Here is a 17031-nt window from a genome sequence, read left to right as displayed (position 1 = left end):
TGCATTCCCACCAGCAATGGATGAGGGTACCCGTTCTTCCACAGCCTCTCCAGCAAAGGTTATCGTTGGTGTTTTTGACTTTAGCCATTCTCACAGGTGTAAGATGATAGATATCTCAAAGTTGTTTTGATTTGCATTTCCCTGATTGCTAAGGAAGTTGAGCATGACCTTAAGTGTCTTTTGGCCATTTGAACTTCTTCTGTTGAGAATTCTCTGTTCAGTTCAGTGCCCCATTTTTTAATTGGGTTAATTAGCATTTTAAAGTCTAGTTTCTTGAGTTCTCTATATATTTTGGAGATCAGACCTTTGTCTGTTGCGGGGTTGGTGAAGATCTTCTCCCAGTCAGTAGGTTGCCTTTGTGTCTTAGTGACAGTGTCCTTTGCTTTGCAGAAGCTTCTCAGTTTTAGTAGGTCCCATTTACTCAATGTTGCTCTTAATGTCTGTGCTTCTGGGGTTATACATAGGAAGCGATCTCCTGTGCCCATCTGTTGTAGGGTATTTCCCACTTTCTCTTCTATCCTTTTCAGTGTGTTCGGGCTGATATTGAGGTCTTTAATCCATTTGGACTTGAGTTTTGTGCACGGTGAAAGATGTGGGTCTATTTTCATTCTTCTACAGGTTGACATCCAGTTGTGCCAGCACCATTTGTTGAAGATGCTTTCTTTCTTCCAATGTATACTTTTAGCTCCTTTATCAAAAATGAGGTGTTCATAGGTTTGTGGGTTAAAATCCGGGTCTTCTATACGATTCCATTGGTCGACTTCTCTGTTTTTATGCCAGTACCACACTGTTTTCATTACTGTAGCTCTGTAATAGAGTTTGAAGTCAGGGATGGTAATGCCTCCAGAAGATCCTTTATTGTATAGGATTGTTTTGGCTATCCTGGGTTTTTTGTTTTTCCATATAAAGTTGATTATTGTTCTCTCCAGATCTGTGAAGAATTTTGATGGGATCTTGATGGGGATTGCATTGAATCTATAAATTGCCTTAGGTAGAATTGCCATTTTTACTATGTTGATCCTCCCAATCCAAGAGCAAGGTAGATCCATCCATTTTTTGGTATCCTCTTCAATTTCTTTCTTCAATGCCTTAAAGTTCTTGTCAAATAGATCTTTCACTTCCTTGGTTAGATTTACCCCAAGATATTTAATGCTGTTTGTGGCTATCGTGAATGGTGAAGCTTCTCTGATTTCCCTCTCTGCTTCCCTATCCTTTGTGTATAAGAGGGCGACTGATTTTTTGGAGTTGATCTTGTATCCTGCCACATTACTAAAGCTGTTTATCAGCTGTAAAAGTTCTTTGGTGGAGTTTTGGGGGTCGCTTAAGTACACTATCATATCATCTGCGAATAACGAAAGTTTAACTTCTTCCTTTCCAATTCGAATCCCCTTGATCCCATTATGTTGTCTTATTGCTATTGCTAGAACTTCAAGTACTATATTGAAGAGGTATGGAGAGAGTGGACAGCCTTGTCGTGTTCCTGAGTTAAGCGGGATGGCTTTGAGTTTCTCTCCGTTTAATTTGATGTTAGCTGTCGGCTTGCTGTATATAGCTTTTATTATATTTAGGTATGACCCTTGTATCCCTAATCTCTCCAAGACTTTTAACATAAATGGATGTTGAATTTTGTCAAATGCTTTTTCAGCATCTAATGAGATGATCATATGGTTATTTTCCTTCAGTTTATTTATATGCTGGATTACATTGATAGATTTTCGTATGTTGAACCAACCCTGCATCTCAGGAATGAAGCCTACTTGATCATAATGGATAATTTTCCTAATGTGTTCTTGGATTCGGTTTGCCAGTATTTTGTTGAGGATTTTTGCATCGATGTTCATGAGTGAGATTGGCCTGTAATTCTCTTTCCTGGTTGAGTCTTTGAGTGGTTTTGGTATCAGAGTAACTGTAGCTTCATAAAAGGAATTAGGTAATGACCCTTCTGTTTCTATATTGTGGAATACATTAAGGAGTATGGGTATTAGCTCTTCTTGGAAGTTCTGGTAGAATTCCGCATTGAAACCATCTGGTCCTGGGCTTTTTTTGGTAGGGAGGTTTTTGATAACAGCTTCTAATTCTTCGCGACCAACAGGTCTGTTTAGATTGTTCACCTGGTCCTGGTGTAACTTTGGTATATGGTATTTATCTAAAAAAGTGTCCATTTCTTTTACATTTTCCAGTTTTGTGTTATACAGGCTTTTGTAATATGATCTGATGATTCTCTGAATTTCCTCTGTGTCTGTGGTTATGTCCCCCTTTTCATTTCTGATCTTATTAATTTGCGTATTCTCTCTCTGCCGTTTGATTAGTTTGGATAGGGGTTTATCAATCTTGTTGATTTTCTCCAGGAACCAGCTTTTTGTTTCATTGATTCTTTGGATTGTTTTCTGTGTTTCTATTTTGTTGATTTCAGCCCTCAGTTTGATTATTTCCAATCTTCTACTCCTCCTAGGTGAGTCTGCTTCTTTTTTTTCTAGAGCTTTCAGGTGGGCTGTTAAGTCTTCAATATGTGCTTTCTCTGTTTTCTTTAAGTGGGCACTTAGTGCGATGAACTTTCCTCTTAGCACTGCTTTCATACTGTTCCATAAGTTCGAGTATGTTGTTTCTTTATTTTCATTGAATTCAAGGAAGACTTTAATTTCTTTCTTTATTTCTTCCTTAATCCAGGTATGGTTCAGAAGTTGACTGTTCAGTTTCCATGAGTTTGTAGGCTTTCTGGGGGTAGCATTGTTGTTGAATTCTAACTTTAATCCATGGTGATCTGATAAGACACAGGTGGTTACTAATATTTTTTTGTAACTGTGTAAGTTAGCTTTGTTACCGAGTATGTGGTCAATTTTCGAGAAGGTTCCATGAGCTGCAGAGAAGAAGGTATATTCTTTCCTCTTCGGGTGGAATAATCTATAGATGTCTGTTAAGTCCATTTGCTTCATTACCTCCATTAATTCTCTAATTTCTCTGTTAGGTTTCTGTTTGATTGACCTGTCCATTGGTGAGAGAGGAGTGTTGAAGTCTCCTACTATTAGTGTGTGTGGTTTGATGGCTGCCTTGAGTTTTAGTAATGTTTCTTTTACATACGTGGGCGCTTTTATATTCGGGGCATAGATATTCAGGATTGAGACTTCATCCTGATGAATTGTTCCTGTTATGAGTATAAAATGTCCCTCTCCATCTCTTCTGATTGATTTAAGTTTGAAGTCAACTTTGTTAGAAATTAGTATGGCCACACCTGCTTGTTTCTTAGGACCATTTGCTTGATAAGCCTTTTCCCAGCCCTTTACTCTGAGTAGGTGCCTGTCTTTGTGGTTGAGGTGTGTTTCTTGTAGACAGCAGAACGTTGGATCCTGTTTTCGTATCCAATCCCTTAGCCTGTGCCTTTTTATAGGTGAGTTGAGCCCATTGACATTAAGTGATATTAATGACCAGTGGTTGTTAACTCCGGTCACTTTTTTAGTAGTAGGGTTTGTGTGTTTCCCTTCTTTGAGTTGCGCTGGTGAAAGGTCTCTAGATGACTGAGTTATTGTGGGCATTGTTGGACTCCTTGGTTAGTGATTTTCCTTCTATTATTTTCTGTAAGGCTGGATTTGTGGCTACGTATTGTTTGAATTTGTTTTTATCCTGGAAAATTTTGTTTTCTCCATTTATAGTGAACGAAAGCTTGGCTGGATATAGTAGTCTGGGCTTGCATCCATGATCTCTTAGTTTTTGCAGTACATCTATCCAGGACCTTCTGGCTTTCATGGTTTCCATAGAGAAGTCAGGTGTAAGTCTGATAGGTTTACCTTTATAAGTAACTTGGCCTTTTTCCTTTGCGGCTCTTAATATTCTTTCTTTATTCTGTGTATTTTGTGTTTTGATTATTATATGGCGAGGGGATGTTTTTTTTTTGATCCAGCCTATTTGGTGTTCTGTATGCTTCTTGAACCTTCATAGGTACCTCTTTCTTCAGGTTGGGAAAGTTTTCTTCTATAATTTTATTAAGTATATTTTCTGTACCGTTGAGCTGCACTTCTTCTCCTTCTTCTACTCCAATTATTCTTAGGTTTGGTCTTTTTATTGTGTCCCAAATTTCCTGAATGTTTTGTGATGAGAATTTGTTGGTTTTGCTGTTTTCTTTGATCAGTGTGTTTATTTTTTCTATGGTATCTTCAGTGTCTGATATTCTCTCCTCTATCTCTTGTAATCTGTTGTTAGTACTTGTTTCTGTCATTCCTGTTCGTTTACCCAGATTTTCCATCTCCATTCTTCCCTCGGTTTATGCTTTCTTCATTGCTTCCATTTCATTCTTCATGTCTTGAACCGCTTCCCTAACCTGTTTGATTGCTTTTTCTTGTTTCTCTTGGTTTTCTTGCGTGTCTTTGAGCGATTTATTCATTTCCTCTACCTTTTTGTTTGTAATCTCTAATTGTTTATGGCAGTTTTTCACCTCCTGTTTAAGGTCCTCTATTATTTTCATATAGTTCACTTTTGAGTCGATTTCTTCTATTTCTTCAGGAGTAGGGTGTACAATTCTTCTTATTTCGGGATCCCTGGTTTCTGGTGGTGTCATGTTGCCTTTCAGATTGTTGGAGGAATTCTTGTATTGGCGCCTTCCCATCTCTTCCTTCAAATGGAGCCAGGAGAGGCCTGGTCTCTTGGTCCAGACTTTGCTGTGATTGACTCTCAGGGTATATCTCTTCAGTGTAGAAGCAGGAACCGTTCCCGTCCAGATGGGATTCCTCCGCAACCGTCCTGATGGGATTCCTCAGCAACTAAACAGGGCCGCTGGTAGCCCAATGATCCAGGGCCAACAGGATGAATGGAGCAAGTGGGGGGGGGGGGGTATCCAGGAGCGCGCAGGAAGCCTGGCGCCGGAGCTGAAGGTGCCCGGCTCCCTTACAGGGGACCCTGAGGCCTGCCTGGCTGGCAGGCACTCACCGCTCTGGGTGGGTCGCCTTAGTTTAGGAGCTTAAGACTGTATTGAGCACTGGTCCTAGCATACAGCGGGGCAGGGTTGGGGAGGGGTGCTGGGTCGTGCGAAAGAAAGACAGCCCTGCAGAAGGAGCTGGGGGAGGGGGTTTGTGCTCTCTTCCGGGACAGTCCGCCCGCCCCTGGGTAGCACACACTCACCCGTCCTGATGGGATTCCTCAGCAACTAAACAGGGCCGCCGGTAGCCCAATGATCCAGGGCCAACAGGATGAATGGAGGGGGGGGGGGGTTGGGGGGGTGGTATCCAGGAGCGCGCAGGAAGCCTGGCGCCGGAGCTGGAGGTGCCCGGCTCCCTTACAGGGGACCCTGAGGCCTGCCTGGCTGGCAGGCACTCACCGCTCTGGGTGGGTCGCCTTAGTTTAGGAGCTTAAGCCATTCAACAAAATTTTGCATAGCCCTGGGTACGCAAATATATAAGATAGTTATACACATCAAAACATTTACCTAAAATAAATCATAAAGATCTGTTGTTTTTTAACTCTTTGGTAGATATATAATTTTACCATTTATTAAAGCAGGGCTGGTTTTTTGGTTATAGACTCAGGAGGTAAAATACTTGCTGTGCAAACCTGATGACTTGAGTTTGATACCCAGATTCTATGATGGATGGAGAGAGTTGACTGTGACAAGCTGTCCTCTGACCTCCACATGAGCACCGTAGTATGCTCCCTCACACAGACATCATGCAAGCACACACAAGAACAGCAACAATAGGAAATATAGAATGAATAAACCTTGCTTGCAGGTGAGATAGATGTGCTTGTCTGTTTTTACATAAAGAAGGAAACCTTAGTGGAACATGTGGTCCTGCAGGCTGGAGAGCATCTTTGCCATTTTGCAGAGTTGGCCGATACATGTGGATTTCATAATTGTGGGTGCTGAGAATGCCGCTTTACCTAAGTATGTACTTCGAAACGGTAACATGTTTCGGACCATTGCAGAAATTGTTGGAAATGCCGTATTAATTCCAAGCCAAAGTTAATATGATGATTGTTTTACTGCACCTCAAGTCGGCAGCACCAGCCACAAATTTTAAAATCAAACATTAATAAAATTCAAAATAAGCGCTAACTTGATGCCGGCTGAGAAACGATGGGAAGAAGCTGGTGAAAGTCTGTTGACCATAATCAGACAATAATATCTCTGTAAGAACAGAGAACGCTTTCTGGATTGGAGAAGCACTACAGTTTATAAATGCAGTAATCTTGGATCTGACCCAGGGCGCTTCAGACCGCAGTCACTGGCGCTGCACGGTGTACCAGCATGTGCAGCGGGAGGGTCACGTGTTAGCAGTGACACTCCACAATGCTTTCCCGTGGGCCCTGCACAGAGCACCCCCGATACGTGCCGTGTTTGATCGGGGAAGTAATCCTTCACTTCTTTTATTTCATTTTTTCTGGCAATGTGTTTCGATGGTGTTCCCTCTCCTCTAATGCCTCCAAGATCTTCCCCTCCTCCCCACCCACCCAACTGGATGTTCTCTCCCCTTTATCTTTCTCCCTCTCTCTCAAGAAAAGAACAAAAATGAAAAGCAAAACGAAAAGAAGTCCGATAATACAAAAAATGTCAAAACAAAAAATGCACATAGACACACGCACACACATGCGTACACACACAAACAGTGGTAACAATAACAACAAACCACAACCAGGAAGTTCCTTTCAGATTGACCCTAGAACCTGCCCTGGAATATGGTTGCTATTTTCAGTGACCCTCTGCTGGGAGAAAACTGATTTGGGGAATTACATGTTGATATACACATTCAAAAAACTTTTATTGTTGCCTAAAAAAATTTCTACCCCCTGATTCAGTTACATAACCGCACCCAAGGTCAGGACCCACAGTTCAAGAAGCTATGCCTTACATGATCATTGGCAGTGAATCCTTTGTGCCCACTGGAGACATAACAGAGAAAAATGAAGACGGTCACCAAGGTAGGGGCGGGAGTGGAAGTCAGAGATGTGACAAAACCATCAGCCTGATATGGCAGCACATACCTGTGACGCCACCAGTACTTAAGATGAAGTCAGGGCGTCATGTTCATCACCTATGTAGTGAGTTCGAGGCCAGCCCAAGCCACCTGAGATTGTCTATAAACACGTGTGCATGTGTGTCTATATGTGTACATGTACATGTAAGGTGTGTGTGTCTAAAAGGAAAGTCAGAAGGGAGGAAAGAAGGAAAAGAGGAAGGAAGGAGAACTAAGCCTTAAGAATTAATGTTCTAGTGACTGCTTCGCTAAAGAAGAGTGTTTGATTGAGATTTATTAATTGGCACAGCCCATTCCCATAACAAGCAGGCACTGAAAATTGCTGCCCGGGTCTAGTGGCGCCTTCCCATAGGCTCAGCTTTTTAAGTGTCTGACGTGGAAGGATAGCTTAAACTCAGAAGATGAAGTCCAACAAGGCCCACAAGAGCAACAAAACAACTTGCAATGAGGTGACTTACTCTTGTAGGTTTTGTTGAAATTTGATGGATGATGTATTTTTATATCAAACCACATATTAAGCCTTTCTACTTGCAGTTTAAGCTGTCCTGGATCTATGGACAAATTGAAAATAGGCTAAATTTTATCTTGTTTTTGAACCGTGTCTTACTGAACTATTGGAAATGACTTTCGTCAATATTAATGGTTCTGTTCTAGTCTCATGTGGCAAGTTCTTAACATTTTGTGTAGCCCTTCTTTTTCATGGAGACATTTTAAGTGATACTTTTTCTTTTTATATTATTTTCGTCAGTTTTTATGTAGACCTTATTCAAACAAGATTTCTGAACACGGTTTTTAGAATTTTTGCTGTTGCAGACAACTTGTAGATGTCAGCTTTTTTTTTCCCATTTACTCAGAAAATACACGCCGTTTTTTTTTTTATATCATAATCGCAGATACAAGAGCAAGTTAGAGCCCTAAAACTGTAGGTTTAGGACTCAGCCACGAGAGGGCGCTGTGTCTCTTTCTGGTAATGAACACCAGTTGAAGAGGGAGCTCAGGGCTCTTTCTGTCTTGTGATTCTAGTTTGTTCTAGGGTTGTCTCTCTGTCTTTTAAAATCTGCACTCCTCCTCGGGCTTCGGGTGTCACCAATGACAGGTATAGGTGACAGTTTACACACTTTTTCCTGTAGTCTGTGGGAGGTAGCTTGCCTGCAAGGCTCTTGGGGCTTCTCTGGGGAGTAGAGGGAGGACCCTGCAGTCACAAGTCGTGACTCTATAGTTGCACTGTCGCAGGTCTCCAGCTGTCCCATTGCGTGACTGTTGCTCAGGCCACTCCACTTCTGTGAGTCAAAAGCATGTGTGTATGAGGACGATCTCGCACACTCTACCGGGAAAGGCGCTTCCTGAGCAGAGTAAGAAGGATGAAAAACACCACACTTATCGTCTAGGGAGCACTCAGCAGCCGGTAGTTGTGCATAGCTTCCCAACCCAGCGGGAGCATCGTCTGGGCAGCTAAGGCCTGGCCCATTCCCAATCAGCATAGCATCTCTCATCAGTACGCCACCCCGGTAGCACTGTGCCTTATAGCTAGAATTGTGAACGCTTGCTTTTCTCCACCCAGCACCAGACCCCCAAAGTCCCTACTCCTTCTGTGACTCCTTTCAGTGGCCTTCAGTTTTTTTTTTTTTTTTCTGGCATCTGGCCCAGAGTTCTTCACACCCTCTGACTCACTTCCCTCCGGGCAGCACCTAAACCTTTTCTTCTTGGCCCTCACACAGAACTAAACCTTTGCCAACTCCTGTTCATCTTCTCCTTCTAGATATAGAAAGCTTCAGACCTGAGGAGCCTCAATTCTACTACCACTTCCCATCACTGTAACCGTGGGCCAATGCTGTCGTTTCTCAAATTTCTGCTTAGCCACTCAGTATATGTGTAACTGTGAGTAGGCGCCATATTATCCCTGAACCTCCACTTCCTCGTTAATAAAATAAGGATGGGTCAGGTGGTGGTGATGTATACCTTTAATCCCAGCACTCAGGAGTCATAGGCAGGAGGATCTCTGTGAGTTCGAGGCCAACCTGGTCTCCAAGAGCTAGTTCCAGGACAGCTAGGGCTGTTACACCGAGAAACCCTGTCTCAAAAAAACCAAATAAAATAAAATAAAATAAAATAAGGACTGTGGCTATTATACTAAGGGATGTTGGAAGGGTTAAACGAGGAGATTCACATGAAGACCTTGGCATTTACAAGTGCCTAGGTTATTGGTTCTTCTAAAACTATGCTAAGCCTCAGCTTCCCTAACTATCCATCCCTCAGGGATATATGAAAGTTTCATGTCAAATCTCCAAGCCTACTGTTTAGCAACGCTTCAAGAACTATCTGTGGTTCTGCCACGCCTCCCAGTCATTTTTGCACCTGAGCCCTTTGGGGTGCAAAAGAGTTGCCTTTTCTGTCACTCCCAGACTCTCAACTGGACCTCTGTGGTTAGAGTGAACAGTTTGTCACCTTTTCTCCTCAGTCTCTGGTAGTAAAAATTTGGGCCTTGAGACCGGAGAGATGGCTCAGTGGTTGAGAGCACTGGCTGCTCTTCCAACTGATTGGAGTTGGAGTCTGTGCACACAGGGTGACTCACAACTTGTCGGTAACTCCAGCTCCAGGGGATCTGATGCTCTCTTCAGGCCCTCCACAGTTACTGCAGCCTCATGGTGCATTGATATAAAAGTATGTAAAAATCCATACATATTAAATTTTTTATTATTAACTTCTTTTTCATATTATATATTTTATAATATTAATTCCCCTCTCCCAACAACTCCTCCCAGCTGTTCTCCACCTGTATTTTGTTTTGTTTTGTTTTGTTTTTCAAGACAGGGTTTCTCTGTAGCTTTGGAGCCTGTCCTGGAACTAGCTCTGTAGACCAGGCTGGTCTCGAACTCACAGAGATCCGCCTGCCTCTGCCTCCTGAGTGCTGGGATTAAAGGCGTGCGCCACCACTGCCTGGCCTCCACCTGTCTTTTCTTACATCTCACCATTCACTTTGTTTTTATACACGGCATCCTTCATTGTTTTGATCTCTCTGGGCCCTGGCATTTGTTGAACCGTTGTCCATATTTCAAGGCCCAACTCAAATACAGCCTCACCTTCCCCAAATGTCGTTACCCAGTAGGAGACAATCCATGCTGGGGTGATGGTGGATGGAGCACTAAGGGTGGGTGGGACAATCAGAAGGCACTAGAGGTCCTCTGGGATTATGTGGACATTTTCCCCGGGATCAAGGAGGTGGCATAGAGTTGCTAGAAAGTCGGGATCACTGGCTCTGCCTAGTTAGAAGAGAAAAATTCTAGTCACTAGGCAACTGTGCAGGGGGAGAAGGATTGGAAGCCATTTCAGGACACGAGCCTGGGAGGAACATAAGACAAAATGTCAGTCTAGAAAATGGCATGTGAGGAGGGAGGGGGAGGGGGACGAGGGAGAAGTGCTCCCTCGGAGTTGAGAATTACTATTCCACAGGATTTAGGGTCTTTAAGCCCATGAGGATTTAAGGATTTGTAATTCTATGCTATATAATACCTTAAAAGCAAGGATATTGGGATTCCAAGGATTTTAAAGCCCTATAACCTATGGTAGAAGAAGAACTTAGGCAATTTATGAGCTATGCAATGCTAGGAGCTTAGGACTCAAAACAAGGTCTTTAAGCGGAACACTGGACATGTGAAATTACTAATTAATCCTCCTTGGGTTTCAAACCATTCTTGACTTAACTCTTGGGTCAGTGTTTCCAAATTGTCTCCCCACAGTCTGAGGATCCTTGAAGGTGTTTCTCACAGAGAAAAATGAGAGAGTCAACTTACAAGAGATAGTACCACTCAGGGAGGGAGCTTCTGCCACCCCACCTCACAGTCCAACTTTTGGCTTCCCTGGGGCAGCTCTATTTTTATCTGATTTACATGCTAGTCTTTTGCGTTCAATTTAAATGAAAGGGTTTCTTGGTAAAGACTATGAAGTTTTATAACCTCTGTCCCAGGATAAAGAAACCTCAGACCTAGAGACCACTTGAATGTAGAGTGGTCCAGCAAGTCACAGCAGGCTTTTCATGTGTCTTCATTGTCTATAAACGCTGCCATCTTTGCTTTGGCTGGTGAGCCATCAAATGCTGACAAAGGTTAACCAAAGAGACCTGAGACATACTCATTAGTTCAGTAAGTCAGTCACCATCATACTCAAGTCTGGAAACCAATATCGTTTATACTATCAGCAATTCCTAGTTACAGATGCTTTCCCTGTGAACAGCTCTGTCTTGCGAGCAGTCGTCCGATGTGCCAGGGCCAGTGCTGTTTCTTCGTTCCCTCTCACGTAATTGGCACAGCCATGCTGACAAAAACTCTCACCCGTCTCTTCATCATGATACACAGAGAAAGAGAATGGAGCTCAGGGTGAAGAAGCAACTCACCCAGGTTCATGCATCGAGCTCCCGGGAGATTCTGCTTCACTTACCAGACAAAAGAAAATGGGCCAAAGGAATAGAAGGGGTCAAAGTTCAACTGCCGGCTAGCCTTCTTCCAAGAGCAAGGTTCAATTTTAACTGATAGATGGAAGCCTGTCCATCCCATTTAGGGAAGTCCCAACTAGGGCTCAGAACGGGAGCAACTATCTTAGGTTGAGACGGAAGGGCAAGGGAAGGAGGCGCCATTTTGCTTTTCAATAAGATGCCCTCACGGTTAAGGTAAGATTTGAGAAAGTAGGCAAGTTGATCAATCAACAGTGCTTCTCCTGAGAACTGCTTTGAGAACACCTGGGTGATTTTCCCTTATGATATTCTGAGCCATCTTGTTGTGAGGGGTGCTAGGCTACAAAGTTGCATGGGATAGCAAACGCGAGTTCCTGCAAAGGCAAGGAGAAGGCAGGCGCTGTCACAGATGAGACCGTGGGCGTGTGAGGATATCCGTCCTGGACTTGGGGGCGTAGAGACGCCCCCCCCAAAAGGTAATGTAAGGCACTTCTGTTGAATGAATCAGAGCTTAAAAGGCTCAGGAGAGTGGAAACCCATCTCAGGCAGGAGCTTAAAGCCACAGAAGAGCTAGAAAGCATGCTACATTCAAGGGCAAATGAAACAAATTTTTAAGGGCAGAGAGATGAATCTAAAACGATAGTCAGAAGTTGGATGATTAGCACCAGGCATTGGGGCAGACACCTGTAACCCCAGCCGTGGAGAGTTAAGACAGGAGGATGGCTGTCTTAACAGCAATAGTGCCAGAACAGCTAGGAATACATACCAAGACCTTGTCTCTAAAAAAAAAGCCACAAACAAACAAACACACACACAAAAGCAGATGATTAAAGAATCCAGAATACCACAGTAAAGACTGGGTTCATGAATGTATAGTGTTGGATGTCCGCATGTGTTTTCCTAAAAAGTTGTACTGCCTCATGATAATCTGTCACCCCTTCCAGTCCCCCCAAAAAAGAACCAACCATAAGTCTAGCTGTTGGTGGTCCGTGTGCAGACAGATTGTGAAACAAAATGCTGGAAGTAAGAAAATTTGTTGAAGAGTAATTGGGACAGAAGTAAACATGAAGGCCCAAGCTATGGTTGCTACTGAGGGAACCAAAGAGATACAATTGACAGTATTTAGTGGGTGCCCAAGCGTTCCTCCTCATTTGACAGCGGCCCCCAATGACTAAGTGAGAAAATGCATCTCACCTTTACCCCAGCCCTCACCTCATCCTCTGATTTCATAAGTGAACAGAGAGGCCTGGCATTTTGAGGCTCTGTCCCCAACATGACATTCTCCAAGGAGAAAAATCTTTTGGCTGACCTCAGGTAGAGCAACAAACTGACCTCCACCTGTGACTTCAAAACATGGGCAGAGTTCAGTTAAGAAATCAGCACAATTCCAAGAAAAAGGCAAACATCATTCCATTTATTTTTCTCCTGATTCATCTTATGCCAATACCCAGACTGAATGAATAGCAGGCAACGAGGATGCAGGTCCCCAGACAAGCAGATTCTCAAGATGCCTTCTTCTGTTCCCTTCCCTTCCCTCAAGGGGCTCCAGTATTGCTTGGATCTGGTAATGGTATCTTTGGAGAAGAAGCTGGAGGCCAGCCTCGCTCCCCTGGAGACTGGTTTATATGGCTGCTACCTTCGAAAACTGGGGGATCAAACGGCCCTGGAGGAGTGACTGCTTTCTTGTCCAAGGGCATCCCTTGCCCTGCTCTACTTCCTGAGGCCTTCAGCAGTCAGGTCTTCCTAATTCCCTTCCGGGTCTTAGGAACCTCCTACTGTTGGCACAAGAGCAGCTCAGACAAGAACATGCCAGAGGCCTAGCCTTGCAAGCCCATCAGAAAAGCCAGGGTGTACTAGACAGCCCGAGGACACTGGTTTTGGTCCAGAAAATTTGTGTCTGGAGACTCTTTGCTAATTGATGCCCTTGGAAACCTGCCAAGTGTAACTAGGATTGCTTCAGTTTGGACAGGTCAGGGGTGGGTCAGCGGAATGAGCTGTGGCCTTGTGTGGTGTGGCCTCTGGTGCTCTCGCACACCCTTCTGGCCCTATTTCATTGACCTCTTCCTCTACATTCTCCTCCTTGTCCTCCCCATCTTCCTCGCTGTCAGAATCCTCATACAAGTTGATGGTGGCCTGGACGGGGAAATTCTGTAGTAGCATCTCTCCAGCACTGTACAGGTAGTCAAAGGAGCGGGATCTCGGCCAGAAGAGCCTGCGGGCAAAGGAGAAACAGGGCGCCTAACTTAGGCAACTCTCAGTTGTAGAGGGACCAGTAGGGGCAAGAAGGAAGAAGACCCTTAGAGCTGCTTGCTAGCTTCAGGAAGGGTCTTAGAGGGAAAGGAAGAAGTAACTCTGGCTCAGAATATTTGCAACTGTTACAAAATGGTTCCAGGAAGGAATGTCACCTCTGACAGACCTAGAACTGTGGCAGAGGGTGAGCCACCTCAGCGTCTCTCAGTTCTAGTGCTGACATCACTCACCACTCCAGCCCTTCTTTTCCTATTAAGGAAGAATTCTGTGATTGCTCAGGGTCCCAGGATTTTACCCTTAGGTCTCAGTGACGGGAAGTCCTCTGGGGCAAGTCACTTTGGCCTCCTCTCATGGTCTCTTTCCTCCTGAGTCATGGCTTTGTCATGAGCAGGCACAGTGCTCGGGGCTGTTTGTCACATTCTGAACTCCAACACTAGAGGCTTACCTGACAGGGTGACGGAACCCAGCCGTGGCCTTGGTGACCTCCGCAGCTGTTGCCCCAGCAGCAGCCTGTCCAAAGCAAAAGCTAGTATGTGGTTAAAGTGCCTCTCCCCCATCGAGGGGCAGAGATCTGCCAGTTCGGACAAACTGCAAAAGACTCTAGGCATCTCTTGAGATCAGTCACCTCCCAGCCCGGCCCTGCAGCAAGGGGTCAGTCTTAGATCTTGGTAAAACGTAAGCAGAGTCGTGGGGCTGGTTTTCTTCCCTGCCCCTGTTCCCGGGCCTGTTTGGAGGCTGTCCAGGGGACAGAGTTCCATTAGAGGACAAAACATTCACGGAGCAGCATGGGAGAGCAGGGGGGCAAGGGATCGAGAGACCGGAGTCCAGCATCAGTGAGGAGTCCAGCCCAGGTCCCTTACCCACTCGAAGCTTTGCTCTCCCAATCTCGTTTGTTGTGGAAACCTTGGCCCTGCCCTCCTCCCAGAGCTGCAGTGGCAATAGAATGTTAACAGTGTGGGCATGATGCTGCCCCAGATGAGCAGCTTTGGAATGAAGGCAGGTGACGTCTGAGAAGGGATATGGCTGTAAGGGCCCGTGTAAATATGTCACAGGGTTTCAAACTCACCGAGTCCACCGGCATCCTCACCTGCCTTGGTTGGTCATTGGCGGAGGGCAGCCAGGGTCTCCAAAGACTTTCTCTAGAGCAAACAGAAAAGATCAATTGGTAGAGAAAGAGGCCTAAATGTAGGCTTCCTCTGGTCACAGAAGTGGCCTCCTGAAAGCTTAGCTCAAGCCATCTGCTCCAGAATACCTTTTGTCCCTTGACTACTAAATCAGTACTCCTATCCCACAATTCTGTTATTGTCTGCATGCGCCCCTTAGGCTGAAAGATACGTATGGGCATGTCTGAAACCTCAATCCCTACTAGGATGCCCCGTACACAGGAGGGACTTAAAAGTGTTTTGAATATGGATGTGAAATTTGTGGAGGAGAGAACGCCCATTGTATGGGGAGCATCTTGCTACCTACTTCCTGCACCAAGTAGTAGTGAACAGAATTATGCTGTTTTCCTAGCTGGAGAAAAGACCCAGAATAGTTCTGGGCCCATTGCTTCTCCTCTAGACTTCTAGAGGCAAGGAAAAGTAAATACGAAACTTGTGGCATGCAAAGGACATGAGGCAGCACCCCAACCAAAGGCCTCTTTAGACTTTGTCCCTTTCACCTTATATCACCTGCCACCATCTAGGCCCCAAAGTCCAGGCTGCACTAAGCCCAATTTCCACGGCAACTTCTCCTGTTCCCTCAGGGAATTGTAGACTATCCCATGAGGGTCAGGCTACTTGGCTTTCTGCTTTGGCAATGTCCACTGTCTCTCAGCCCACTCCTGTCACCTGGAGTGACGAGTGAGTCCAGCTGAAGGTATAGAGGAAGGTTTGAGGCTCTTTGGTGTCTCCCCCTTCAAAGAGAACAGAGCCAACACCATTGGGGCCGTCCTACCTTCTCCCAGCTTTATCGCCCTAAGCCTGAGTTCAGGCTGTCAAAAGCCAAGCTCCACTTACCTTTCATTCCCAGAAACTTCTCGTCCACCGATTTGTGCCTGGACGGGGGCTTGGGCCGGGGCCAGGCCAGGGGGAGCAACAGCAGGAGCAGCAGGATCCATCCTTGGGACACCAAGCCAGGCGACTGTGACTTTTCCAGTTCTCGGAACCTTCTGCTCTCGTTTGCCTTTTCCCCCAGAGACCCTTTTATAAGGCCCGCCTTGACTCATCAGTTATTCAGGCGGAGCAGGGGGTGGGGGAATGTGGGCCGGTTGTGAAAATTTAGGGGAGGGGGCTCGTGGAGAGAGAGCTACGGTTCTTGGGTGTGAAATCTCTCCCAGTTCAATAAACAGGGTCCAGGTGAAGGTGAGGGGTCTGCTTAGTTCCAAGGCAGAAAGGAAAACAAAGAAGGGGCGAATTTCACACCATTTGTGTTATTTCCCCAGGCAGCATCAAGGCCCAAGGTGGGAAGGAGGGGTGCTCATTAGTACCCAAAGGCACCAAGGCTTGGCTGGGGACAGGGGGCTGAATACTTGGGCCTTTTAGCAAAGTTGGGTCCCAGTGAGAAAAGAAGGCTGCCAGCTCTAAGGAGAGTGAAGCACTCACCCGGTATTTCAGCTCAAATCCCAAGTAGATTTGCCAGGTGGACCTGATACAGGGTCACTGCCATGAAGCCTGCCACGTGGCTTCGGATAAAGAGGGGTTCTGGGGGGAGCAGGTCCAATCTCTTGCAGAGTGAACCCCAAGTCACCTTTCAATGCCTCCCCACACCCTCCTCACTGCTCAGTTGATTTGCAAGAGTGTCTAAAGCCCCTCTCTGGCCTCAGCAGAAAGCTGTGTGGTGTGGGGAGCAGGCCCCGGGGAGTTTGCAGGGCAGATTCCAAATGGCACAGCTCAGCTTCTGGTTTGGGAGCCCAGGTGCTGGAGACTGGGAGGGTTTCTGCCCAGCACTGTGCCGCCAAAGAACCATCCCAGGCCTCAGTCCTCTCATGTGAGATGAGGCTGCTGGCCCAGTGGTCCCCAAGGGCCTGCCAGCCTGAGCACTCTGTGACAAGCGCTGGGGAATGAATGCTGACCCCAGCAAGCCAAAAGGTTGGATCAGAGCGCTTGGTGTTCGCCACCTTTTGGGCCTTAGCCAAAAAGCTTCCAGTTACACCAACTGGCAGGCACTTTATGCTTAGAGGTTTCAAAAATATTCCTCCTGACCTCAGTGGCCAGCACCTGCCTAGATTTAGTGTCTTGGATGTTCATCACAGCCCGGTTTGTAATGTTCAAAAATTAGAAACAACCTCAGTGTCCAATTATAGGAAACCCGTTAGTTTTATTAATTGTGGTCAATCCTTGTAATCACACACTAAGCAGACAGTCAAAATCGGGGTACCAATGCAGCGAATTG

The 17031-nt window shown here is 45.4% G+C and overlaps 1 protein-coding gene across 1 annotated transcript; it reads right to left on the bottom strand.

The window, feature by feature from the left end:
• Positions 1-12882: 12882 nt before the first annotated feature.
• LOC121436946 (protein ripply1-like) lies at positions 12883-15865 on the bottom strand. Its single transcript, XM_041636858.1, has 4 exons — positions 15657-15865; positions 14723-14795; positions 14102-14166; positions 12883-13618 (listed from the first exon to the last, which is right to left on the bottom strand). The coding sequence occupies exons 1-4, from the start codon at positions 15863-15865 to the stop codon at positions 13363-13365; spliced, it is 603 nt and encodes a 200-aa protein (XP_041492792.1). The 3' UTR covers positions 12883-13362.
• Positions 15866-17031: the final 1166 nt, after the last annotated feature.

The sequence above is a fragment of the Microtus oregoni genome, unplaced genomic scaffold (assembly GCF_018167655.1).
Source record: "Microtus oregoni isolate MIOR12 unplaced genomic scaffold, Mior012 000050F_010, whole genome shotgun sequence".
Lineage (NCBI taxonomy): Eukaryota > Metazoa > Chordata > Mammalia > Rodentia > Cricetidae > Microtus > Microtus oregoni.
This window is presented reverse-complemented; position numbering and strand designations above follow the sequence as displayed.